At 43.2% G+C, this 25,093-nt stretch overlaps 4 protein-coding genes across 5 annotated transcripts; 2 read left to right on the forward strand and 2 right to left on the reverse strand.

Moving 5' to 3' along the window:
* The first annotated feature begins 1,888 nt into the window (after positions 1-1,888).
* Positions 1,889-2,869, forward strand: LOC101771419 (abscisic stress-ripening protein 1). Its single transcript, XM_004977238.3, has 2 exons — positions 1,889-2,222; positions 2,358-2,869. Exons 1-2 carry the CDS (start codon positions 1,995-1,997, stop codon positions 2,544-2,546), a joined length of 417 nt encoding a protein of 138 aa, XP_004977295.1. The 5' UTR covers positions 1,889-1,994; the 3' UTR covers positions 2,547-2,869.
* A 937-nt stretch (positions 2,870-3,806) lies between these two features.
* On the reverse strand, positions 3,807-11,587 carry LOC101771815 (nucleolar protein 6). 2 transcript variants are annotated; one of them, XM_012847198.2, is made up of 25 exons: positions 11,205-11,587; positions 10,430-10,595; positions 10,195-10,314; positions 9,908-10,041; positions 9,658-9,817; positions 9,508-9,575; positions 9,041-9,139; positions 8,678-8,793; positions 8,123-8,297; positions 7,937-8,047; positions 7,768-7,846; positions 7,530-7,673; positions 7,337-7,450; positions 7,127-7,245; positions 6,892-6,974; positions 6,690-6,808; positions 6,460-6,580; positions 6,224-6,361; positions 5,783-5,879; positions 5,579-5,704; positions 5,220-5,312; positions 5,026-5,131; positions 4,662-4,807; positions 4,506-4,586; positions 3,807-4,290 (listed from the first exon to the last, which is right to left on the reverse strand). In XM_012847198.2, the coding sequence occupies exons 1-25, from the start codon at positions 11,511-11,513 to the stop codon at positions 4,165-4,167; spliced, it is 3,150 nt and encodes a 1,049-aa protein (XP_012702652.1). In that variant the 5' UTR covers positions 11,514-11,587; the 3' UTR covers positions 3,807-4,164. The 2 variants fall into 2 exon arrangements, with proteins under 2 accessions (XP_012702652.1, XP_012702651.1); XM_012847197.2 differs by having other exon boundaries at positions 6,690-6,814.
* Positions 11,588-12,196: 609 nt separating this feature from the next.
* LOC101786411 (citrate-binding protein) lies at positions 12,197-12,955 on the forward strand. Its single transcript, XM_004978264.1, has 2 exons — positions 12,197-12,478; positions 12,563-12,955. Exons 1-2 carry the CDS (start codon positions 12,197-12,199, stop codon positions 12,953-12,955), a joined length of 675 nt encoding a protein of 224 aa, XP_004978321.1.
* Positions 12,956-21,421: 8,466 nt separating this feature from the next.
* On the reverse strand, positions 21,422-23,774 carry LOC101772224 (GDSL esterase/lipase At5g45910). Its single transcript, XM_004977240.3, has 5 exons — positions 23,424-23,774; positions 23,109-23,330; positions 22,453-22,598; positions 22,000-22,276; positions 21,422-21,830 (listed from the first exon to the last, which is right to left on the reverse strand). Exons 1-5 carry the CDS (start codon positions 23,716-23,718, stop codon positions 21,610-21,612), a joined length of 1,161 nt encoding a protein of 386 aa, XP_004977297.1. The 5' UTR covers positions 23,719-23,774; the 3' UTR covers positions 21,422-21,609.
* Between the last annotated feature and the right edge of the window lie 1,319 nt (positions 23,775-25,093).

Raw genomic sequence — 25,093 nt, forward strand, 5'->3', positions numbered from 1 at the left:
TTACGTTTCTTAAAAATGTACAATAGATGTATTTATCATATATTCCTTGTCGCAACTAGGTGCTCACATGCTTGTGGATTTCGTTTTCAGGAGGGAACGGTCCATCTGCGGCATAATAATGACAGCACAGTGCACAACCGCAACAACACTTAGGATACAAAACACACTAATCATATAATTTCATATCCTAAAGAACCCACAAGTAGCTGATCAAGTGTGTATCCTACAGATTCGCAAAAAAAAGTGTGTATCCTACAGAAAAATATGAATTCTGTCGCCAAAAATATCCGGAAAATGCCTATAATTCACGGCGAATTTATTCATCTTTGACATGAGTAGACAAAGTTGGGCGTTAAATGTTAATTTCTATCTCGATCAGTCTACTAGACCTAGACAAAGTCTATTCGAATCAGGACCCCCAAATCAAAGAGGAATAAATATCTTGGTTTGGGTCGCCATCATTCCGTGTGATATGCGAGGGAAGCCCTATCTAGCCTTTTGTTTTTTTTTTCAACCGGCCGACACCTTCTCCCTCTTGTGATGCAATTGCATCTCATCGTGATCATGCCTTTGCTCAAAGTTAATGCTAAAGGAGAAAAGGATTGCCAGAGATTGCTTAAGCCACAAACAATATCGTCATATTCATGCGAGATACAAACACCTGTAGATCACATTTTGATCTTGAGAACCAGCTTCCTTGATTTGCGTTAAAAGTTTGTGGAGAACTAATTTTCAGCTCCCTTGATTGCACAGATACCATGCACAATTGCACAGATAGTGCACTAGCAGTGAAGTTCATGGATATCCAATACAACTAGCTCAAATAGAATATTTTTACACGAGCGACTTTTTTTAGCGAATTATTCACAGAATTGATTTGATATGCAAAATATTGGCCGCTTCAAATAAATCTGTCATACCATTATATTTATATCTATGATTAGAGTGCTGATCGACCTCGGAATATTCTAGTAAGACGGATTATCCATCTGCCGACACTGTACGTCGACTTCGAGCGGAGTCAGCCAATCGCCAATTCAAGAGGTCGGCGGGGCCGTGCCGGCCACTACTATCGCGGGACCCACTGCCCGCTGCCCTACGGTACCCTGTCCGGTGCCGGCCGGTGGGCAGTGCACGTAGATTCATATGTGGGTACGGCATTTCTCATTTTGTTGTTGATTTTGCAGCCACGAAATATCGGAACATATATATTTATGAATTATGACACATGTTGCATAGAACAACTTATTGTTGTGCATAAACCTACAGCAGTTTTGATAGTACAAGATAACCTTTTTCATAATGGCCAAAGTACCATACTTTCATATTATTGATTATTCCATCCATTCGAAATTGTAGGTCGTTTTGGTTTTTTTTCTAGATTCATAGATATTATTATGCATCTAGACACAGTGTATGTTTAGATGCGTAATAATATCTATGAACTAGAAAAGTCAAAACGACCTACAATTTGGAACGGAGGGAGCACTAAGCTTTTCTAAATATATAGATTTTGCTATGTATTTAAATATAATATTATATCGAGATACATAACAAAAATTATATATTAAAAAATTAAAATAATCTATATTTTAAAATGGAAGGATCGTTGAAATTGCTCCATGACAGAGGTTGAAATTGCTGGTGAAGTTTTTCCTTGCACTTGTGGAGATAGATGGAACCATTTGCCAAGGACCGTCAAGTTGATCATGAATCCAGCGTCCACGGTTTCATAATGCGCTACGCAACAAAGTATGTACACGTGTCGGGTGTTTAGCTTATTATACGTGTACGTATTTCCACATCGCAATAACCCACGTCAGCAGTTAACGACCGTCCCATTCCGCTGGCCGGCCGGCTCTCCGCCTATATAACGCGAGCAAGTGCCGAGGTGCCAAGCAGCAACACAAGTAAGCCAAACACATCAGCTACCAAGCAAGCACCACCATCCTATTGTCACTTTCGCGCTTCAACAAGGCCGTCCCGTTTCATCCATGGCGGAGGAGAAGCACCACCACCACCACCTCTTCAACCACAAGAAGGACGATGAGGCGGCGGAGCAGCCCGCCGGCGGGTACGGCGAGTACACGGAGGCGACCGTGACGGAGGTGGTGTCCACCGGCGAGGACGAGTACGACACGTACAAGAAGGAGGAGAAGGAGCACAAGCACAAGCAGCACCTCGGCGAGGCAGGCGCCGTCGCCGCCGGCGCCTTCGCTCTTGTACGTCCTCCTCCTCCTCGATCTTTCGTGCTTCCTTCGTTGTGCTGATCAATCTTTAATTTCACTGTGTGATCTATCGGCCGCGACGCGAATGAACTTTGGCTCCGAGTTAAATAATTCCTTGTGTGCATGCAGTACGAGAAGCACGAGGCGAAGAAGGACCCCGAGCACGCGCACCGGCACAAGATCGAGGAGGAGGTCGCGGCGGCGGCGGCCGTGGGCTCCGGCGGCTTCGCCTTCCACGAGCACCACGAGAAGAAGAAGGACCACAAGGACGCCGAGGAGGCCGGCGGCGAGAAGAAGCACCACCACCTCTTCGGCTGATCTAGCTCGTCTGCACCAGCACCGACGTGTATCTCTTGTCTACATAGTATGCGCTTCTTAATTTCTCCGTATATATATGCTGCGCGTGTGTGAGAGTGTGAGACTGAGAGGCGGGCCCGCGCGCCCGGTGTGTGTATTTTGGCTTTCCTGCGTACGTACATACATGTATGCGTGTGTTGAATAAGGGGGCCACGGGTTCCGTATACGTGGCTTCGTACGTGATCCGTCGTCATGTATCTATGTGTGTGTATGTCGTACGGTACGTACGAATGAAAAAAATGTATGCAACTCTAATTTGCGTGGCTATACATTGCTTGTCGTGTCGTCGTGGGATGGATATACATATTTTTTTTTAAAGGGTGGCAAGAGAGTTGCCGCAAAGTTTTATTAAAGAGAAAAAAAAATACAAAGATAAAAACTACTTGCAACCAGCCAGTGAGCGGTCACACCCGCAAACAACGAAAATGGGTATGCATACTTGCCAACTATAAGTATACCTCCATCCACTTTTGATCGTTGCATGACCAAAAAAAAAAGGAATTCCAGTATTGAACGTCCCTTCATGGCCGCCTGTTTCGCGTCGGCTGCAATAAGGTGGCGCGAAGAGAGAGACCAACGATGCGTGGGAATCAGGAAATAGGAGCAGCAATTACGTGTCCAGTGACAGCAGATAATCACGAGGATTAAATGAAAAAGACGAGTTAATCATTTCTTGGTTTTGACGAAAAAATTATACACCGATCAAACATAGATGGGGAAAAACTTGCTACCACGCTCTCAGCATTACTCCGCAGTGTTTGTTAGTAACGCTTTATTTTACTTTTTTTAAATACGACCATAAAAGCTCTCGTAGCTCAGTGGTAGAGCACCCGTTTAAGTAAGCGGGAAGTCTTGAGTTCGACTCTCAACGAGAGCATCGTTTTTTGGTTATGTTAACGCTTCATTTTCTTCATAGTGCTTGTCAACCGTATAAGGCCGGCACTGTTAGAATTTTCTTAGTAAGTTTTTTTTTAGAAATGATTTGATGACTACCTGTATAAAAATTTCGAAAAGCCAAAGTTGCTGTCGACCGTACAAGGACACGGTCTTCCCGGCTCTTGGAAAGGCAAAAATGCATAAAAGCTGCAAATGACGAGACATCGGCATCATCATGTTTCCGAATCTCGAGCTCCCACATCGCGAAATCAGATCATGACAGGCATTAGCAGACTAGCAGCGTTCAAAGAACCTGCTCGTACTCATTTCATATGAAACAAAATAGAAGCAACTTGGTACTTGAAGCTTGAGGATTGGCATTCTCATTGCAATAGATGTGGCAAAAAATACATTTCGATATATACTAAATCAAAATTTGGATACAGACCCCAAAACCTTTGATCTTTTATCTTTTCAGTTGTCGAATATAAATTTTAAACACTACAGATCATTATGATTTCATGAGAACATTGCCACATTTAATCTATTGCCAGCATGCACAAACACTGTCCTGGAACCTATGCTTCTATCTTGCTAGTGGGAAAAAAACCAGTTAGAAGTTGTGCTATCCCGCAAATAATAGAAGGCATCGTTCTTGCGCATCAGCTAGTTCGTTGAGATCTTCAGTTCTTCACAAAGTAGTTTACTGAAGCTTTGGTGCTTTCAGGAGATACACACCCCTCACCAAACCTTTACCAACATCTCCAACCTCCTTAAGGATAGATGTCAGCTCTGGCATGGTTTCATCGGCCTCCTCTCTGCCACGCTTCTGCAACACGTAAAAATCGATACAACTTAAATTCTTCTGCATTGTCATGGACACACAAAAGAAAGCTCTGAATGATGGTGCTTATTGACAAAACAGACAGAGTCGCACAAGTCTGTTTAGCGTGATTGCCTGAGTGTAAAAGGGATCTTCTCTTTCTGAGAAGATAAAGAGGGAAAAAAAATACTTATGTTCTATGACCCTAGCACAGCTAATACCTTTGGGTTCTCCCATGTAAGACCAACAGCATCTCCTCCTTCTGAACCATACCACAGCTTGAAGGTTTTGGGAAATGCACACTGTAAGTAGGAAGATGTTAGAATTTTATTACCAAATGGATGAACATGTTTTTCAAGAAAGAGCTTCAATTTTACCTTCAAGTCTCGCAGGAAGTATGTAGTTGGGTCGAAGTTTACCAAAAGTTTATCTCTTGCATCATGCAAACTTTTCACAACCCCTTTATTAAGTGGCATATAGGGGTGGAAATCTTTACTCGGTTTGCCCCAGATCACCAACTTACCTGCAAGGTTGTTACAAAAATTGATTACATTTGATCAAATAGGATGAAGGTTGCGTATTGTATCAAACAAATAATCGAGTCCTAATCAGCAAGAAATGCTCAGCTAATCAAATTAATTATACTTTATTATTTCGTGGTGCATTTGTGCAAAAAAAACATCTGCAACAAGTAACTTATGGAACTGGGAAGCAACTGTAATTGATATAAGTGAAACTGACCATTAGGAATCTCGGCAGGGAAAAGTACATGATGGGGACGGCAAAGCTTCTCTTGATGGAGGAGAACAACAGCATCATAATTGCCCATAGGTGTTTGGAACAGGCACTATAGCATGGAAAGATTCATACTGAGTACAAAAAAAAAGGACACTAAACCAGATAGAGCCAATGAAGCAGCAGAAGAATAAAATTACCTCCCAAGTATATTGCCCTGATTGGCCATTTAGTATAAGATTTGTTAAAAGTTCTGCACTGCTTTTAGCATAAACAGCCATCCGTTTAAGAACCTACGTTTACAAACAAACAGAAGGTGAACAAATAAAAAATAAGAACTCCATCTGAAACATATACAATAGGCTAATGTATGCTATTTATGGCTAAATTCTCAATATCATATTACAAGAAAGAATTTAATACTACAAACAGGGACAAATGTCATTTATGCATAAGAAATGGAAATAGATTGCATTTTCAACATTTATATTTCGATAGCTTAGCTGTTATGGATACCGTTCAACAGTAAATATCTTATCAACAGTAAAAAAACACATACCGACTTGCTTGGTGACTGTTTTGTCCATGCTTCAGATGCTTTATCATATGACGTAGCGAGAAACATTGCAGGCTCTATATCATGAGGATTTTGCTCATAAGATTTTCTGCTCATCATGAAGTTTTCCTGTAGTTGTATAAATGGATATGTTAAGAGCTAGGGGGTTAATTAACAAGATGAAAAGAAAAGAGACGGAGAACTGACATTGATCTCCTTCTCATCCTTCAGATTGAAGTCATTATTTATGTCAATAACCATGGGTGAAAAGGTCCAATCAAAACTGGATAACAACCGCAAAAACCTGTCATTTTTGTAGTAATTGGTCAGAGGACTTATACATCTCGGGCTCTAGCTGCTGTGTCTCTGCATGTTCAATTAACTATATGCAACCCAGAGACATGGATTTAGAGGGGAAATTTTTGTATTTCACAGGATGATTATGAGATTTATAACAAAACCTTACTCCCTATACCAGAACTACTAACCAAACCTTTTCCAGCAATCAAGAAATAACTAACAGACTAGATAGCTGGTAGGATTGCAGGAATCTGTCCATTCTGATGTAACAAAAAGAATGAAGCTGATAAAATGAGCAGCAACACTGATAGTAAATCAGAAGGCTAATGAAAGGTTGCAGAAATTTACCTGAGAAACCCAGCAACCCGAGAAGAAGGGGCATGGAATGGGAATGGCTTCAAAAATAGATATGCAACCACCAACTCAACTGCCTCCTCTGAGATAATTGAAGAAAACAGATGTGCAGATATCCATCTTTTTGCTAGCCTTTGAAACAGAAAGAACATAATGCAAGCTTACTAAGTATGCTTCATATTTACGGTATGGGGTGTTCAACTAACAACATTCAGAACCTTGACAGTTACCTGACTACTGGTCCATACATCTGGTAACGGCCATGCAGACCATTAATCATACTTGAGTGCTGGCTCCGCTGAAAAAGCACCTTATCTTGTGATAGAGCACTTTGTGTGTTATCATCTCCAGCTGTGAGGTAACGAAATGAAATTATGGAACTCATGATCTTTCTGCAGTAGCTAGTAGCTAATAAGCAAATATAAGGAATTATTTGAATACATAGTAATTAAAAGCTGACCTTGCTTTTGCAACACTAAGCCTCTTTCGTGAAATATTTTGAGTAAGAATGAGTATCCAGATGTAAGGACATTCACCTCATCTTCACTGGCTGAAACATACATTCCTCGATCCTCCAAGCTGAAACTAAACAAGAATGAGCAAAAGGAACAGAAAGAAAATTCAATCAATCAATTCTTTTCCTTCAATGTTACCATATTTACCTTTCACCAATTTTCAAAAGAAATGCAGTCTTTGTCTTCTCCATGGCCACAGGATCCAATGGCCAGTTACCAGATCCCTCTAGCTAAAAAGTGGAAAAGGGAAGAAATTTGTGAAAAAGAAAATCCCAAAATGAAGCCTGGCTCTATCAGATACACATCATGACATGCAAGCTTCTGAGCAAATGAGCACCATATATCAAACTATTTAAGAAAGAGTATATTAGTCAATTTATACCTGAATCATAACTTCCATAGATCTAATGCAAGTTGTTGCGAAATTCGGCAGCCTCTGAGAATTCTTTCCATATGCCAGTGGATGAGGTTCAGGAGGAAACACAGAGGTGTGCCTAAAAGCTGGCATAAGAAAAAGTGAAATGAAAGGACATGTCACATACCTGTGGAAATTAAATCATGCATAAACTGTACAAAAGATGCTGTGTCAAACCTGAGTCTAGGGGTTGCACGGTAGATATTTTAAGAGGGACATCATCCAACAGACGTAACTGCTTAGATAAAGTATCAAAAGCTTCGAGCAAAGCTCCAGAAGATGAGACCGGATCTGCATAATTCCAATTAAGCCTAAAACCAAGGGCATGCAAACTGTATAAAGCAACATCATAAAAAGATCTGGAACATACCTTGGCCATCAACTAAGAGGCAAAAGTCCAGCTGATCAACAACATGAGTCAAATCATCCTTCTGCAGCGACAAATGTTTCATAAGCACATAATCAGCGATCCTTTTGATAATTGTGTGCCTCTCCCAAGATTCAGATTCCCACACTGCAGTTAAGCAAGATTCATTAAGAAGTGTATTTCTTAAATTTATATAAATGCTTTTCAGATAACTGAGTAAATAAAAAAATGCAACAGTTACCTGTGCTTTCAGCAATATTTCCATCCTTGAATCTCCTAAGTTCAGCTTTCTCTCCCCAAAATTTCCTAAATTTAATAGCCTTGAGATTATAATAACAATGCATATCAGTGTGTTAGATCGCAATAATGGCAGCACATCATTGTCCTTTAATCTACAAAAGGAAAAATACCTCACTGCGGTTCTCAGGGTTTGGACCAATATCCACAAGACGAAAACTCTTTTCCAATGAGCTAAGCATTATGCCAACGAGCAGGGGACTGCTACCAAATTCTGAGAAACCCTATAAAGTTGTGCTTGTCAGTGGACTGAATTGCAGGGAAAAGTGGTTAATAATACTAGTGCTGACATTACATACATCCATTATTTTCCATTCGGAAGGCGTGCTTCTCCATAGGACTCGGATCATCTTTGTTCTATCTGTAAGTCCTTGTTGCAGCAAAGACTGAACATCTTTTTCAAGAATTCTCCAAGATTCATCATCCACGCAACAGCTTAATGCAGTAACCTTAGAGTTTCCTTTCAAGTTTATCCTGACAGAAAGCAATGCAAGTGAGAACTTGATCAGGTGAGGGGAAAGCCTCCAATCTGGAAATTATAATAGAAACAGAAAATTGGCTCAATGGCACTGTGAAGATGTGCAGAGTGGACATAGCATACAAAGTGTGTCTGACAAGTGGGGTCTGGGGCCAATGTTAAGTAAGAAAGAAATGTTTATTCCAAACTTTGTGGTAGCATGGAGTTTTGATACGGGCATACGAAAGTAGTTAACACTATCAGTCTACCACACAAGTACATACGCACAATGTAACAATTAGATAGTCTCAGACTGAACATGCTGCACTGCTCACTCAGATAGTGGTTCAAGTAAAAGTCATAATACACCAATGTGATCCATCATACTTCAGCATACCTCAAGCATGAGTCAAACTTAGCACCAAAGTCAACTTTGGTCATAAATAGCTCTTCAAATCCACCATCTCTGCATTTATCAAGGCAATTAAGCGCACAAGCTGCCTCATCTTGAAGCTGAACAAGAAAAGACATTGGAGTAAGGAAGATATTACAAGATTACAACTCAAAGAAACTTGAATGCTTGATTACAGATGTAGACAGCATTACTATGAGAATAATTTAAAAAATACTAAACTAGACATCTACCAGGGATTGTTGGATTATATCACAAGGTTGTGCATTTGGGTAGATATACATGAGATACAAATAAAAGGGAAAAGGAAAATGAAGGAAAAGGAAAAAGGGTTTACGTGGTACATACCTCTAGAAAAGCAGACTTTGTCATCCGAAACGACAGATTTACGTGGCCCGATATATCACATATGGCAACATCAAATGTTTTCAGGCAATTGGCAATGTCCTGAAACATTTCACTTTTGATCAGAATATCATGAAGATCAAAAGGACGTAGAATTACTCAGTATTACAGCACTAATCGATAGCACGGTGGGCAATGGTTGCAAACAGAATTAGGTACAATGTGACTTCAGGTATTTTTATTACTCAACACCAGGAACCAATGGTGAAGTACGACCAGATAAGCATTTAAGAATGGAATGCCAAATTGTCATACTATATTGCCATGTTCAAAAACTAAGGCAAAAGGACATAAATGGAGATATTACGATTTTGTATGCAAAATCTTATTCTATTTACTCTATATATGTTATATACAGGTAGGATGCCTAATATATTTAGCAATGGACTTTGTGCATAAGGTTGGCAAACCTCTTTGGTGATTGTACGCTTCTTCATTGACTGAATCACCAAACCCTTTGCCCACACCTTGGAAGTTGCTGCAAGAATACAGATATGCTTCAATAGAGTAAACATGGTCAAATATTCCTAGAAAATCAAATTTCTGTTGCTTGGATGTACCCAAAAAATTCATCACGACACGGAAAATTTGTCTTGTAGTCATTGATCTAGTAATTATGCTTCCTCCGGAGTCCACAGTAAGAAACACAAGGATGGCAGATATTAAGTACCCGTTGAGGCAATCATGTGTGTATATTGAAGTTCTTTGACGTGCCCAAACCTGCATTTGAACTAAACATTAGGTTGCCTCAAAGGGAAGAGAACAGATGCATAAGCATAAACAAACTAGAGTTTAGGAAGAAATGCGTACTTTCACTAACACCAAGGCCTCTTGCAAGGCTTTCCAGTCAGCAACGGTGCTGCTTATAAATTCTGCATTTTCCTCCAAAAACATATCCTCCAATATGCTACAATTGTACTTTGCTGTGGGTAGGTTTATGCCATCTGAAATACAAATCCAGTCAGCAAACTTTCAAAGGAAAAACTATATAACTATGTTAAATGCCAAAACTGTGGTAAAACAACGCTAGTTTCAAAGAACAAGCAATGCTATCAACATCACAATGGAACTGGTCATATTTAAAGAAGGTATATCACCTTTGGTATATGCGCGAACATTGTTTCTTGTTGATACATTCAACTTTGAAACATTGAACAAAGAATTCGCAGTTGGGATTATTCTGACATAGAACCCAGGAAGGTCTGCAATTTCAGTTGCTGCACCAACGGAAGTTTTGAAATGAGGAGCGTAACATCGAAAATGCCACTTACAGAAGTATCAGACTCGAGTGCACGTTGATGTGAAAAAAAGGAAGCTTGGTAGAAGAAAAACCTGGATATACATGAAGCACAGGCTTTCGAGCCTCATCTTGAAAGGTAGACCATAAAACTTTGCGGATTAATCGAGAGGACCTCAAGTTCTTCTCAATGACACAGAGGTAAAGACACCTCTTTGCATGGTACCGGTGATTTAGGAAATCCTTCTCGTGGAAGCATTCCTGTAGCAAACGCATACAAATAAATCACAGTAGCATCTAGGTCTTAATTCACATCGGCTTGCAAAATAAAAACATCCAGAAGAAGAGTCAACTCTGCTATCGTGGCAAGCTAGTTTTCCATTGAAATAGCAAGAGATTTATGAATTTGTAATGTAATATTCCATTGCAGGCTCTTCACGACTCAACCATGTTAATTGTATTTGAAATAACAAGAACCTTATAGATCCTATCCACCAGATTGATAAAAGGAGTTTATTCTGATCAAAGGAGCACTTATCGTGATTATAATCTTCCCAACCAACAAAAAATATCGTTGACAGGACAGATTGAACAAATTAGCATAGCTCAGCACAGCCTTTACAGCGAATTTGTCAATCGAATAAAGTGAAATGTTTACCAAACCTACAATCTCTACAAGATGATATCCTGAACAAGGTACCAACATAACACTAGCAATTTGAAGGTAATGTGCATCGTCGTCGCACAACAGCTACATCGGTAGAACAACCACAACGATTCTCGTGAAAATTAAACAGTTCCCCTATTGAACGCGATCCTAAACCAGTCCTTGAAGTGATCAAATGGCTGAATTCCAAAAATCGCACTTACCTTGGGCAAGCGTACGAGAAGGTCCGCAGCGACATCGGGCCTCGCGACCGCGCCGGCCGCGTGGCTCCCGGCGAGCCGCACCTCCTCCGGCGGCCGGAAGGTGAACGCGAGCTTCTCCGCTTCTAGCCCCAGGTCCCTGATGAAACCCCGCGCTGCCTCCGGCGTCGCCTGCTGCTGCGGCACCCTCTTGATGAGCTCCGCTACGGCGTCAGCGGCCTGGGCGGCGGCGCGGAGGGCCGCTGCACTCAGCCGAGCCTCCTCCACGAGCTTGGAGAGCTTGCGGTCTATGGAGTATTCGGCGGCGACCATGGTGGCTACGGTGCTCGCCGGCGGCGGGAAGGCGAGTGCGGTTGCGGGTTTAGGGTTTAGCCACGCTTCGAATGAGGAAGAGCATCCTCCTTGCGTTAGTAGGCTGAAAAGAGAAAAGGCCCATGAATGTGTCGGACCTGGGCAATACGAAGATAACGGCCCAACAATACGAATTACGTTTAAACATTTTTTTGGGTGGGGGAGTGACTCTACCTATGACGATCGAGTGTTTGCCAAACCGGGTTGTGCAAAATAAACTCTCCATCTGAGATAAGCTAGCAGGTACTCGTACGCAAAGGTTTGCCATGAGCCCTTTTTTAGTAGAAAAGAAATCACGTCGTATTCCCAACGAAAAGGCACAGCATACGGACGTAGGAGACCACGATGCGGGAATGTTCCAGCACGGCGTGCGGTGACGTACGCAGTATCCTGTCCGAGGCATGAACTGCTCGTCAGTCGTGACGTTCAAGGGTGCCTGTCCCTCTTCCACTCTTGTTCTCTGAGTGTGAATATATGAAACCACGAGTTCGAGATGCATCCACACGCGCGTCGATGGCCAATCATTTGGCTCGAACTCACTGACCGCATGCTATTTTAACCCCGACCAGTCGATCGTCTTTCCAAGCAAATCGAAGTGAACCAAGACAGCTACATCCTCCTCAGCTCGCTCGCAGATTATTGCAATGGCTTCTCTCCCAAGCCCGTGGCTTCTTCCCCTGGTGCTTGCCGTGTCCGTGGCCACGCTCCTACATGCCCTAGCCGCCGGCGCCGGTGGGGACCCCACCGCCGGGTTCGAGAAGGTGGAGCTCGCCGACGGCGACTTCGTGGTGCAGAGCCCGTACAACGTGCCGGAGAGGCAGCGGTTCCGGTACCGCGACGGCGTGCGGACGTTCTGGGTGTACAAGGACGACAAGCCCTTCAACACCGCCACCCACACCAACCCCCGGTCCGAAGTCAAGATCAGGGTAACAATTAAACTAAGCACAGTCTGTTAAAATTCCTGTGTCTCGGTGATGATGCATATCCCCCGGCCCAATTATTTGCTGCAGGGCCACGACTACTCGTCGGGGGTGTGGCAGTTCGAGGGCTACGGGTACGTGCCGTCGGGGACGTCGGGGGTGTCGGTGATGCAGATCCACAACCAGGAGGGCGCGCCGCACTCCACCGTGCTCATGCTCCACGTCTACGACGGCGTGCTGCGCTTCTACAGCGGGGCGGCGGTGGAGCCGGGCATCTACGACCGGTGGTTCCGCCTCAACGTCGTGCACGACGTCGCCGCGTCGACGGTGGCCGTGTACGTCGACGGCCAGGAGAGGTTCCGCACCCGCGTCATCCCCAGCGACTCCTACTACTTCAAGTTCGGGGTGTACATGCAGCACCACGACCAGTCCGCCTGCATGGAGTCGCGATGGACAAACGTTACGCTCTACACCAAGCACTAAATTGATTTGATTGATGTGGGTAATAGCTACATACTCGTGTGCGTATTTAATTGGTATTGTATTGTGTATACCGTGTACATGCCTACGTCTCCGTATATGTATATAATGCCACGAGAGTTTTTTTTTTTTGAGGTTCTATATTGCCACGAGAGTTGAATAAAGATATGGTTGCTTGTGTCTGTGGATTGGGGAAGGATGAGAGATTTGATCACTGTTGTCTTATGGGCCGGAGTTGAAATTTTGGAAGACATTGATTAGTTGGGCTGGGTTCTCTTGAAGATGGGCTAGATCCAAACCAGGTTCGCCCCCCTTCGTCGCAATTAGATTGTCTTCCGCTCGGTCTCCGGCCTCACGCTTGCAACCTGGTTTGGATCCCCTTCGTCGAGCTCGCGCCCCCGCCACAGGCCCACAGGCGCCGCTCCGTTCAATTCACGCCAATCTAATTGCGACCGCAGTCCTCTCTGGCTTGACGCCGGCGATGGCGCTGGTGCCCAAGCCCAACTGCCGCCCGGATCTCCGAATCTACAACCCGAGCTTCAAGTCCGAGTACCCGTCGCCGCGGTAGCAGTCTGAGCACAGATCGATCGCGCCTGCTGCACAAAATCCACAGCTCCTACTGCAGGGCGCTGGAGCGGCTCAGCCTCAGGTCGAGGCGCTTCGCGCTTCCTCGACGGCGGGGGCTTCTGCCTGGGCCTCCTCGGCCTGAAGCCTGGCGGCGCAGGGGAAGAAGGGCAAGGGGATTAACGACTGTGATGAAGATGGCCGTAGCAGGTGATTTCATTACCGTTCCCGGTTCGAAACTGTTTGATTTTCAAATTATTCTAGCTTCCATTTCTACAATTCCACCTCAATTCCTCACCGATCCCGCCGGCCGGCTGCCACCGGCACACAATATTTGCAAAGAGCCCCCGGGTTTGGATTGCGGTAAATAATCATGATCCGAATATTTACAAATAGCCCCTCCATTAATTTACAAATAGGCTCGATTGTGCATAATAATCACGATCCAAATATTTTCAAATAGCTCTCTGATTTGGATCGCGGTAAATAATCGTGATCCGAATATTTACAAATAACCTCCATTAATTTACAAATAGACTTCTTATTTGAATCGCGAATAATAATCACGATCCGAATATATTCAAATAGCTTCTTGGTTTGGATCGTGATTAATAATTACGATCCCATACCCCTCCTTCCGGGCGGCCGTGCTCCCCGTCTTCCAACCCCGTTGGAAGGGCAACGCCGCATCCTACACCTTGATCCGGTGTCCAACATCGTCACCAACACCCTCGCCTCCTACGGGCGTGCGGAGGGCGATCCGATTCCCGGCGAGTGCGAGCTTGTCTACGTCCCCGAGGCGAAGCTCAGGGACCTGGAGCGTGGTTGCTGGACGGCATGGTGGCCTTCCTCACCCACCTTCATCCCCTACCTCGCCGACTACGAGGCCATGCGCTTCCTGCTCTCCGCATTCCGACAGCCTCGTCGTCGCCGACTGGCTCACCATCTCCAGCCGCCTCAATGAGACCGTGCGCCTCCTCGCTGAGGTGCGCCGCCGCTCTCCCGAATCCAGCCTCGGCAAGCTCGCCAAGCTGCTTGACGGATCGCCACCGCTGGTGCATGACGGTGGCAGCTTGCGGCTGCTCGTCTCCCTCCTCCCCGCAGCGTGCCGATCCAGAACACCCCTGCTCCGAAGGGGACCCTCCAGGACGCGATCCACGGGTTCTGCCTGCAGTCCCTGGCCCGGCTGCCGGCTGGTGTTAGTGTGAGCGGTGAGCTAATGCTACAGGATGCCTCATCACTGCTGCATTGTGGTGGTCAGCTTTCCTCCCGCAGATGTTCATTGTCAGGTGGTTGTGTCCTCACTCCTCAGGCCACCTGCGGACTGCAGTGAGCACCACAGCCACTTCGCCCGTTCCCGCGAACAGAGTACTTTGTGTTAGGATAAATGGCAGCAGCAATACACCAATTAATCCCTCATCTTGTGAGGAGAACATCTACCGACCCATAGGCAGCGGAATAATAATACGCGAATGCTTTACTCGCATCAAAAATCTTCTGATGTTTTTTTGCGAATTAGATCCTGTTCATTAGGATCCTGAGCCATGCAGATGCACAATTGTTTGTCTACTATAGTTTAGCGTTGGCATATTACTGCCAAAATGTAGTTTCTGTGCATAAACAAGTTAAAAATGTTAAGAGTTCGTCAGATCTGCTGTTTTTTTACATGTCGTGATCTACATTTCTGATCCTAGGTTGTGCTATTAGTTTGGAGTCCTTTTTGTTTTCTGTTTGCAATGTTTATTCCGAAGATAACATAATCTTCATTGGAAGATATATCACGTCATGTTAATTGTCGCACTTTGCCTTCTCAGTCAAGTGGGGATTTTCCAACACGGCAGCGCTAGCACATTCTACTTTAGAGTTCAAACTTTGTGCAGCGTCCCTGTATTATCACTTCAGGAACAATCTGACACCAACAGACAGTAGTACCATAGAATTGGTTAGTGATGCAGGAACTAATTAGCTTAGTACAGTATAGTCAGCTTGCATCTAGTGGCCCAATTTCGCGATGAGGCGAATTTCTTGTACCAGCACACAAGTTCGGACATGGCCACATGGGCAAAGGTAGGCCATTGGCCCATTGTACAACGGCTCAAATATTGTAACACCCCGTCCTTGAAAGCCGCACCTCCCAGCCCTTCCGATGGGCGGGCACGCGTACACATAGCACCCTACTTACACTTTTATCCTCACTTCGTGTAAAAGGGTTAACCCAAAGGTGCTATGGATGGTTGACAAAGGTTTATAAGTTGGCTCCACCCTTGGTCAACTAGCAAGGTGGTACTAAACATGTGCACCTGCGCTCATGGGCCACACTGAGCCAACCAAATTGGGCCGGGTGTCACAAATATGAAGGGAGAGGCTTTTTTGTTGTGATCCTGCGTAGCATCTAGTTCATAACAAGCTCTTTTCATTTTTGCATTGTGATATTTAATGATATAAAACCACCATGATGGATCTAAGATTGCATTTTAACATTTCCATTGCACTGAATAACATAAGTAAAGTTCAATAGTAGGGGGTAGGGGTTTCTTTTTGTGTTAGTTTTCCTGCTTTTTCGATGTTTTGAGTGTAACTATTTTTTTGCATGTGGATATGCATTAGCCATGTGATTTCTATCAGGCATATGTTGCAATCTTATCCATTTGTTGGTTCCATTGCATTATTCTTAACCATCTAGTTCATAAATCTCATTATGAACCTGAAGTTGTAATTTTTCACTGCATTACACTAGTAATTAATTTAGCTTACCATAGGAAGTTACAATATATGCAGTCTCATAAGAAGTAACTAATTATGTATTTACACTACATACGAAGTAACTTACCACATATGCAGTCAATTATCATTTCAAACATTTAGTTAGCACCTAGCCATTTATTCACACTACGTAGGATGCAACCAACACCTATTTTTTTGAAACACGTGTGATCTAACTAGCCATCTATTTACATGACATACGAAGTAATTCAAGTTTCCTCTGTTTTTATGATATTTTGCAGTTGCATCCAAGTCAGCATTTAAGTAGCATTGTCAACAACCAGTGTTAATAATTCCCGGTTTGGTGGCCCCTTCAATGCATGCAAGCTTAGCACCTACTCTCTTTTTTATAGCTCACTTATTTGTTTTAATTTCCATTATTCAATAACTTGTTCTGATATCATTATTCCAGTATTTTGTCACATTTTCGAGGTGCATCCAAAGTCAGTGTGACACCTCATATTGGGCAGTGCAGCGACATTCTACTTTTGTCATCAAGTGATAGTTCATATCCACAATATGCCACAACCATGCGTAGTTTTTCCCTTTTTTATTGTGATCCAGTTAATATATTACTTGTAACTTGTCTTTTTATTTGAAGTCACCAATTTTGTTATTTCACATAACTTTTATGGAAGTAACTAATTCTGTATTTATATTACATAGGAAGTATCTAAGCATATATTCAATGACACAAGAAGTAACTAGTTTTGTATTTTTGTTACTTAGGATGTAACTTACCATATACTCAGTCACATAATAAGTAACTAGATATTTATATAGATATATACGACATGAAGGTAATCCCTTGAAAAAATTAATCACATTTCTTAGAATACTTGTGGAGCTGAAACTCTGCACTTTTTTAACACTTGCTAAAACTGAAACTTAAGGTGAAAGACACCAATCAGTGAGGGACGATGCTTGTGTGGTACTTTGCTACCCTAGAACATAGAGCATGTGGTTGTGGGTTATGTGCAGCTCTTGCAACCACTTGATGTGGTTGTGTTAGTGGAGCTAGCTGCATGGGTGACATGAGCTAGCTGCATGAGTGATGGGTTATGTGTAGCTCTTGCTGTCACTGCTAGCTAATCTACTGTTGTGCGAAAGTGAGAGTTGTGCTAGCTTTATTCCTGCTGCTTTTGATATCTGTTTTGGTCCCACAGCTAGCTAGCATATAATACTTCTACTATAGAAAGCATGTACTGACCTTACTGGAACATAGGACACTAAATATTCTCAACCCTGTTTGATTAGATTGTTTTGCATGTCTTCCATCATGAGACACGCAATCCTTGTACTCTACCATTCCAGTTCATAACAATTTTTTTTTCTTGATTAACATTTTGAAGTCGCATTTGTCGCTGATGTTTGCACTTATTTTTCTTGTACTGAACATATTTCTTTTTCTCTGAATGATAAAGTAATTAATAACTGGATTACATGAGATTAGAAGTAACCAACAATTTACTGACATTAGATAGGAAGTAACCAAACCTTCATTTTAAACATATAGAAAGTAGTTAAACTTTGGTTGGCATTTATATGTCTGCACAGTTTGAAAGCAACACATAATTTAAAGAAGTAACAAATCACTAATTGCATACACATAGCAGTCATAGCAAGTAACTTCATTTGTTCGTTCTTTTTTTTCCCTTCATGCAGGAAGTAACATGTTATGAAGTAATCTGTCCTAGTGAGTAACTAATTGTTACTTTACATCACACTGGAAGTAACTAACCACCCATCCACATAAATTACAAAGTAACTTATGCTTTTCTAAAATATAAAACATATCCTCTATATGAAAGTAACTAATTGGCATCAATTTAATGGATATGAAAGTAACCTGCTCCTGAAACTGAACAACTAGTAAGTAACTATTCACATATTTAAATTAGATAGGAAGTAACTGTTCTAAGCTTCACAACCTGTACATCTTTTTTGCTCACCACGCGCTACCTCACTACTATCTTGAAGTTGCAATAATTTTTTTTGTGTTGTGCTAGTTGCTGACCTCCTTTTTTTTATGAAAATGTTGTCATGATGATTACTGAGTTACATGAGATTAGAAGTAACTAATGATTTTGCTGACATGATATAGGAAGTAACCAGGCTTTGATCGAAAACATATGTAGGAAGTAATTAAACTTTTGTATCATTACGTTGGAAACAACTAGCCCCTCATTTCAAACATTTAGTTAGGAGCTACCTTATTTTCATAATCTATACCTTTTTTTTTCTCACCATGCGCCACCTGCACCTTTCCTTACTAGCCTTTTTTTTCCACACCACATCCACATGAAGTAACTACATCAGTACTTTTTCTTTTTTTTTTTGGCTGGCAGATATATATGACTGCGGCTTCTACATGCACAAGTACATTGAATATTGGGATGGCAAAACCATGCCACAGATTGACCAATCTGAAGTGGCTAATATCAGGATCAAGTACATGTCTACAATGTTGTACTTGAAATTAAATATTTTAAATTGGCATCAAGTGCTTAAGGGTTAAAAAAGGGTAATCAGTTTGCAATGCTAAACTTACTTTTGATACTTTCACTAGCTTCTATACACAAACTAGGTGATTTTCAACAACAAGTAATGAAAGTTCACATTAGCTCATTAATTGTTAAGTTCTTGTCCCTTTTGGTTGACTGGGAAGTAACTTCTCATACCCTTTAGCTAACAAAGAAGTAACTTATCATGTTGTTTAGCTGAACAGCAAGTAACTTTCTTATATATTTGCACCAACACAAAGTAACTTATTCATACTTTTAGTTTTTAGAGCACTAGTAACATGAAGGCATAAAATTTGCTTTTTTAGTGGGTGTTGGTTGCATAAGTCTTAAATTGAGGCTTTAAAAATCCAATGAAGCTGGTATGTTGTATGTGGAGTTAGATGATTCTTAAGTCAGTTCAGCATTGTAATGAGCTGCCATAGTCTTCTGCCTCTTGGAATTCTTCGCCTTGAAGGCCCTCAGCTCAGCTTTCATCTCATCCATGTGCTTTCTGACAATCTCTATCCAACCTTTTGTGCATACTTGTTGTAGCAGGTTTTAGATTCCTCCCATGAGTCATAAACTTAACCTGACATTTACTTTTTCTTCTTACATTGATGGTAGTTCTTCTTCTTTTATTCTATGCAAGTCACTTCCTTTACTTATTGCAAAGATTATTACATTTACTTATTGCATAAGTGCTATGAATTGTTTCCTTTTCCATTTAGGAATAGAGATATAAAACTGAAATCCAGCGAGCCACATTCATGGAGGGAGCCACATACATGGGGGAAGCACTTGTGATATCTTATTTGTTACAGGATGCAAGGACTAAATGTTTAAGCAGTCAAAAAACAAGGTTTCTTTGTGTGTGGGGGGAAATATGCTATGTACTATAGTCACTGTGATTCAAGTTATGCATACATGATATGAACAGCTCATAGATCTGATGGATGCAACTAGCTTGTTTCAGTCCTAATCCTGGTGGTAAGCTGATGGATTTGATGTGTTAGTAGTAGTTTTTGTATCTGGGAAGAGAAGGATGCTAACATGGAGAAGCGTGATCTCCCATTGGTGTTGCTTGATTTTCCATGCTGCCTCCCACTCTATTTTTCATGTGATTTGGTGATTTTTCTACCTGATTCATGATTGGAGTTCTTGAAGTTGCTTCAGTCGCTCCAGCGGCGGCAGCGGATGAAACGCCGCCACCTGCGTCAGCACTTCAACAACTCCAGGCTTCTCCAGGGTTTGGGCTTTATTTGTTACTTCATTGTTGGACCGGCTCGCTTTTCTCCAGGATCCAGCTGCTTCCTTCTCTCTCTGTTTTTTTTCCCGCGCAAACCCGTCCGGCGCGCGCGCGCTCGGTTTCCGCTACCCTTCCTACGCCTGGTTGCTCAGTTTTCGCTACCCTTCCTGCGCCTAGTTTTTTCCTGGGCGCAGCTGGGTGTCGTGTGGTGCATGCATGTTTATGGCGGGCAGAAGGGGGTTGTTTCCATAAATGGAAAGGATGCTACATATGGAGGCTCTCCACCTAGCGCTAAAAGGAGAGGCCTCTCCGTGTAGTCAGGTCCATAATAATAATCACATGCACAAGGACACAACGATTTACGTGGAAAAACCTCCTCAAGGTGAGGAGTAAAAGCTCACGGGACCAATCGGTCCACTCCAAGCTTCCATTATAATCAACAAATGGTTACAATGAGACTTCTCTAGAACCTCTAGAGAATTACACCAGCAGCAACACGTTCATCATAATGCAACTTGGCATTTACAATAACAACCACCACCAAGGTATGACTACTATCAAACAGAGAATGCACAAATTTTGTCCCCTTTGGTAATCAGTTCATATATCACAAACTACAGGTCCAATGTGCACAATTTTGGTAGGATTGTGATTCCACGAGTCCCCAAACCACTGATAAAGTTTCAGCTCAATCGGACACCGTTTCACAACCCAAACTGATCATCTACCGAAACTGCTCAGTGTTGAACCGAACTGATAAAACCACTTCCAAATCTGATGCTCTGCTGAACTAAACCTCAAACCAACTGACCAAATCGAAGTACTCTAAGTGTGGAACGAGCTCACCAAGTTTGGTGCAAATCCAAGCACGTTTGAGCCTCCAATCACGAGCTTGAGGTGGATCTGCCCAGAGCCACCAAATCTGGACAGATTTACTTCTCCTTCTTCTTCCTCCCCTCTCTTGGTTGTGTTGTGTATGTTCTGCTTCCTCACCCTCTCCAAGTGACGACCTGACCTGGGAGAAGTGGGGGCTAGGGTTTTCTTATGATTTGCACTCCTTTGGAGTGATCTCCACTATTGATTCAAGCACCAAATCAATGGTGCACAAACACTGAACTTGTGGGCTGTTTTCTTTGAGCCATGTGGAGGGATAGTCCAACACTTTGTGCGCACACAAGAATGTCCAAAAAAATCAATGTTGCATTGAGTGCATATGCCGTGATGCCGAATGGGGTAGGTTTGTTTCACTCTCTTTTGTTGTCGCCAACATTTGATCACCAAACTATGCAAAGGTTGCTAGCTCACCGAACTGATTTGCCTCCTCTTCCCGCTTACAGATAGTTAAAGATCTTAGCTATATCAATGTCCTTTTAGATTTGCCACGTGGATCCATAGTACGTAATAACAATTTTATTCAATAGTCCATTCAAACCCATTTTATTACAATCATCTTTTTTTTTGCGAATAATCATCTTATTGAAGGATGTAGTGATATGATCAACTGCTCTGGTCCAGTACTACTGCAACAGTGCAATCCAAGAACCGTTTCCATGACTCCCATTCGGATGTAGGCAGCTCATTTAAGAGCTAGCTCTTGCAGACAAGCTGCTTACTATGGTGTTGAGCCAATCTTTAGCAATAAAGTGGTAAGCTGCCTCCGTCAGGTGGACACCGTCCCAGAACAGACGAGTGGATGGATCCTCGCATGTCGTTGCAGCTTTGTCGCCACAAACGATCGATAGATTGTAGTGGTACCTCCCAGGTCCTCCACAGCAAATGGTAAGAGCGTCCTTTTTAAACCCTGCAACCACATAATTGATGAACTCACCTTCAGTAAATTTTACCACCACTCCATTTTGTCAACCTTACTACACATAGGTATTTCACAACAAAAAGGTTTGTAATAGGTTCGGATGAATCTAGGAGTATAGTAGATCTAACAACAAAGAGCATATATGCATGTTACTTACAGAATTTTTCAGGCGACTTGACCATCTCCGTGACGTGGTTGAACAGATCGGTGTGGATGATGGTCACGTCGGGGTGCTTTGCCCGGAGCTTCTCGATGGCCTCCCGCAGCAGCGAGTTGTGGAGCATCACAATCTCGTTGGGCTCCTTGAGGCAGCCGGTGGTGGCATCGTATTCCGACGCGTCGGCGTCGGCGAAGGTGACGAGGACCGGCGGCGCACATCCGGACGGGATCATCCCGGGGACAACGAGAGTCTTGGCTCCATGCTCGATTACTCTCTGTTGTTACATTAGTTTTCTTGATGTTATCATGCATCCAGAGTAAAATAAAAAAAGGATATAGATTGTTTAAATAAATTGTCTAAAGAAAACAAAACTATATGGGAATGAATGAGGTGCATCATGTTTGCTGGAAGAGGAAGGAGTGACCAGGAGGATGAGTCAAGTGGTCTTGCCTCGGCGCCCCTCGAGATGGTCTGGATGAGATCTGGGACGAAGGCTCTGATTTCTTGAAAGCTCTTCTTTCCAAAGGAGTACTGGTAGTCGTTGATCCCGAATTCACCCACGATGAAGAGCGATTTGCCGAAGAACTCCTTGCACTCTGCGGTGCAAAAACAACACGGTACATACTGTCCATTGAGCACGGGGAATTTTGTCCTATCATTTTCTTACAACTTAAGTGAGTACTGCCCAAGATTAATGGTTAAACTTAATTACTAGAACGGATACTGTAAATATGCAAGTATTGGTTAATATTCACGACAGTACTCAAGTTATATACACAAATGGTTGTAAGTGAAGCAAAGGTCATCTTGATTAGATGCACATCAAGTGGGTGTTTGTTGATGGTAACCTACCATTGTTTTTAGAATTATGGTAACATACCCTGGGTACTTTACGGTATAGACAGGAGTAGCAATTTTATTCATATCAAAAGTTTTCTCTAGCGAGGACCTAACTTTCTAGTTTTCTCTGAAATGATTTTGTGTTCACCGCGTATATTCATCCACAAAATAATGCCCATTATCAGCTGGCCGACGAACCAGTTTTTCTCCAACCCGTGTCAGTTCAGTTCTTTTATGTGAAATCCCAAGTAATGCTAGTACATGACCTTGGTCCGTTTTGCACAGCGAAGGCTTAAGCTCCTCGAACCAGCCAAGCTGCACTTCTAGGCTGATGTTGAGAGGGAACGGGTTGGCGCCGGGGGCGTCCCCGATGTGGAAGAAGCTCGAGTTGAGACCGGTGGCGCTGCCGACGGCGAAGTTAGCGCCCTGCCGGAAGCTCCCCTTGTGCGACAGGTACGGTGGCACGAGAGGCAGGCCCAGGCCTTGAGCTGAAAACCATTTTATTTATCACCATGATGAGATAGGCAGCACGGAGCTAGGCAACGGAGGATGACGAGTCCATAAGCCATAATGGAGCTTACCGATGAAGTCGATGACGAGGCGGCCGTTGCAGTTGCGGCCGGTGGGGCGGCCGCCGAAGAAAGTCATGCCGTAGGGAGGGCGCATGACGACGTCGAAGATGTTGTACCAGCCGAAGACGACGGGGTTGTTGCCGGTGTCCGTGAAGGAGTCGCCGAAGGCGAAGATGGAGTCGAACGGCGCCCCGGCGCGGAGGGACGAGGCGGTCGTCTCCGCCTCGGCCGAGAGGAAGACGGCGGCGACGACGAGCGCCGCCGCCACGGAGGCAGCAGGCACCAACCTACGACCACCACCCATGTTGATGCCTCAGTGTATATACGTGTTGCTGCTGCTGAGCTGCGTATCATACGGATCGGCGCCCCGGTATTTATAGCTAGGGAAGCCTCCGCCGCGCGCGCGATCGAACGCGGCGTCGTATTTCGCACGCCGGATGAACGTACAGGCTCACATCTTTGTCGCGTCATCATGCCATCTCATCGGTTGTAGGCTTTGCATCGCTTTCCGTAGGTCATTCGCTGTGTGACACGATTTGCTTGATCCTCGCCCGGCCACGAGAGCGAGAAAACGATCCATACTAATTGTGTTGGTCCTTATTTAGAAAAATGGACAAAATCGAATTTATTGGTACAGTATTCACAAAGTTATGACAGTACGTATTTCTTTAAAATGGACCCGTAGCGGTACACTCATACTACAAACCTAGATTAACACCGCAGCATGCTCAGTTTTGTGTCCTGACACAAAGCACTCCTTTTGCACATAGTTGCACTATTAACAACATAATGGATCCCGAACAAGATTGCTAGGACGATGGTCTATACTCGAACAAAATGGCCTACATATCATACACCTAACAAATAATTAATGTCTCTAAAGAAAATATTAAAGGAATTTAAATAACATAGAAAAAGTAAATGTAAATATATTATAAAAAGTTACCATACAGGCATGCGGGCATTTTAGCTTTAGAATTAAAATCCAGCTGGAAGTTGGTTTCTCAGTTTTGGCAGGATCAAACACGATATATGTCCTTTTTGACATGGAAGATTAAACACTATAGTGCACTTATTTATGGGTTATACCGAAGATACCCTGAAGGGTTGATCCTGTATAATGGAATTTGCACCCATCAATTATTGAATAAGAGATCTGTTCTATCCACATCTACGATCTCTCGTGTGTTCTTCGTGTGTGCCGTACTTAGGATCGGGAAGGAGACGGGTCATCTATCATCCTCTCCACGCCTCATCTTCAGCTAGGAAGGGAACATGGATTAGGGATTCGCAACACTAGCTACAACTTAACAATTTATATATTTAGTACAAATGCATCCAAAGCTTTTCTTTTGGTCATCTACTTGAATATAGGTACTATATGGGGTATATACCATTTAGGTGTGCAATCTAGAATATGCTATTATTTAAAGGAGATGTCTACGTCAAACTCGAGTGTTTGAGGGTCATAACACTCGAATTTTTTTGACCCCTTCGATGTAAAATAGATGGCTGGATCAATCTCTTTCTCCTCCTCCTGCTTGCCTTATCCATCATGGAATCATGGGAGCCCAACCAAGTCTCTTCTCCAAGCGCCGCCTGCAAGTCTGACGCGAGATCCCGCCGCCTCCAAATCCGACGTGAAGCCCCCACCGCCCACGCCTCCCTCCCCGGCTCCG

Source organism: Setaria italica, chromosome VII, assembly GCF_000263155.2.
Source record: "Setaria italica strain Yugu1 chromosome VII, Setaria_italica_v2.0, whole genome shotgun sequence".
Taxonomy (NCBI): Eukaryota; Viridiplantae; Streptophyta; class Magnoliopsida; order Poales; family Poaceae; genus Setaria; species Setaria italica.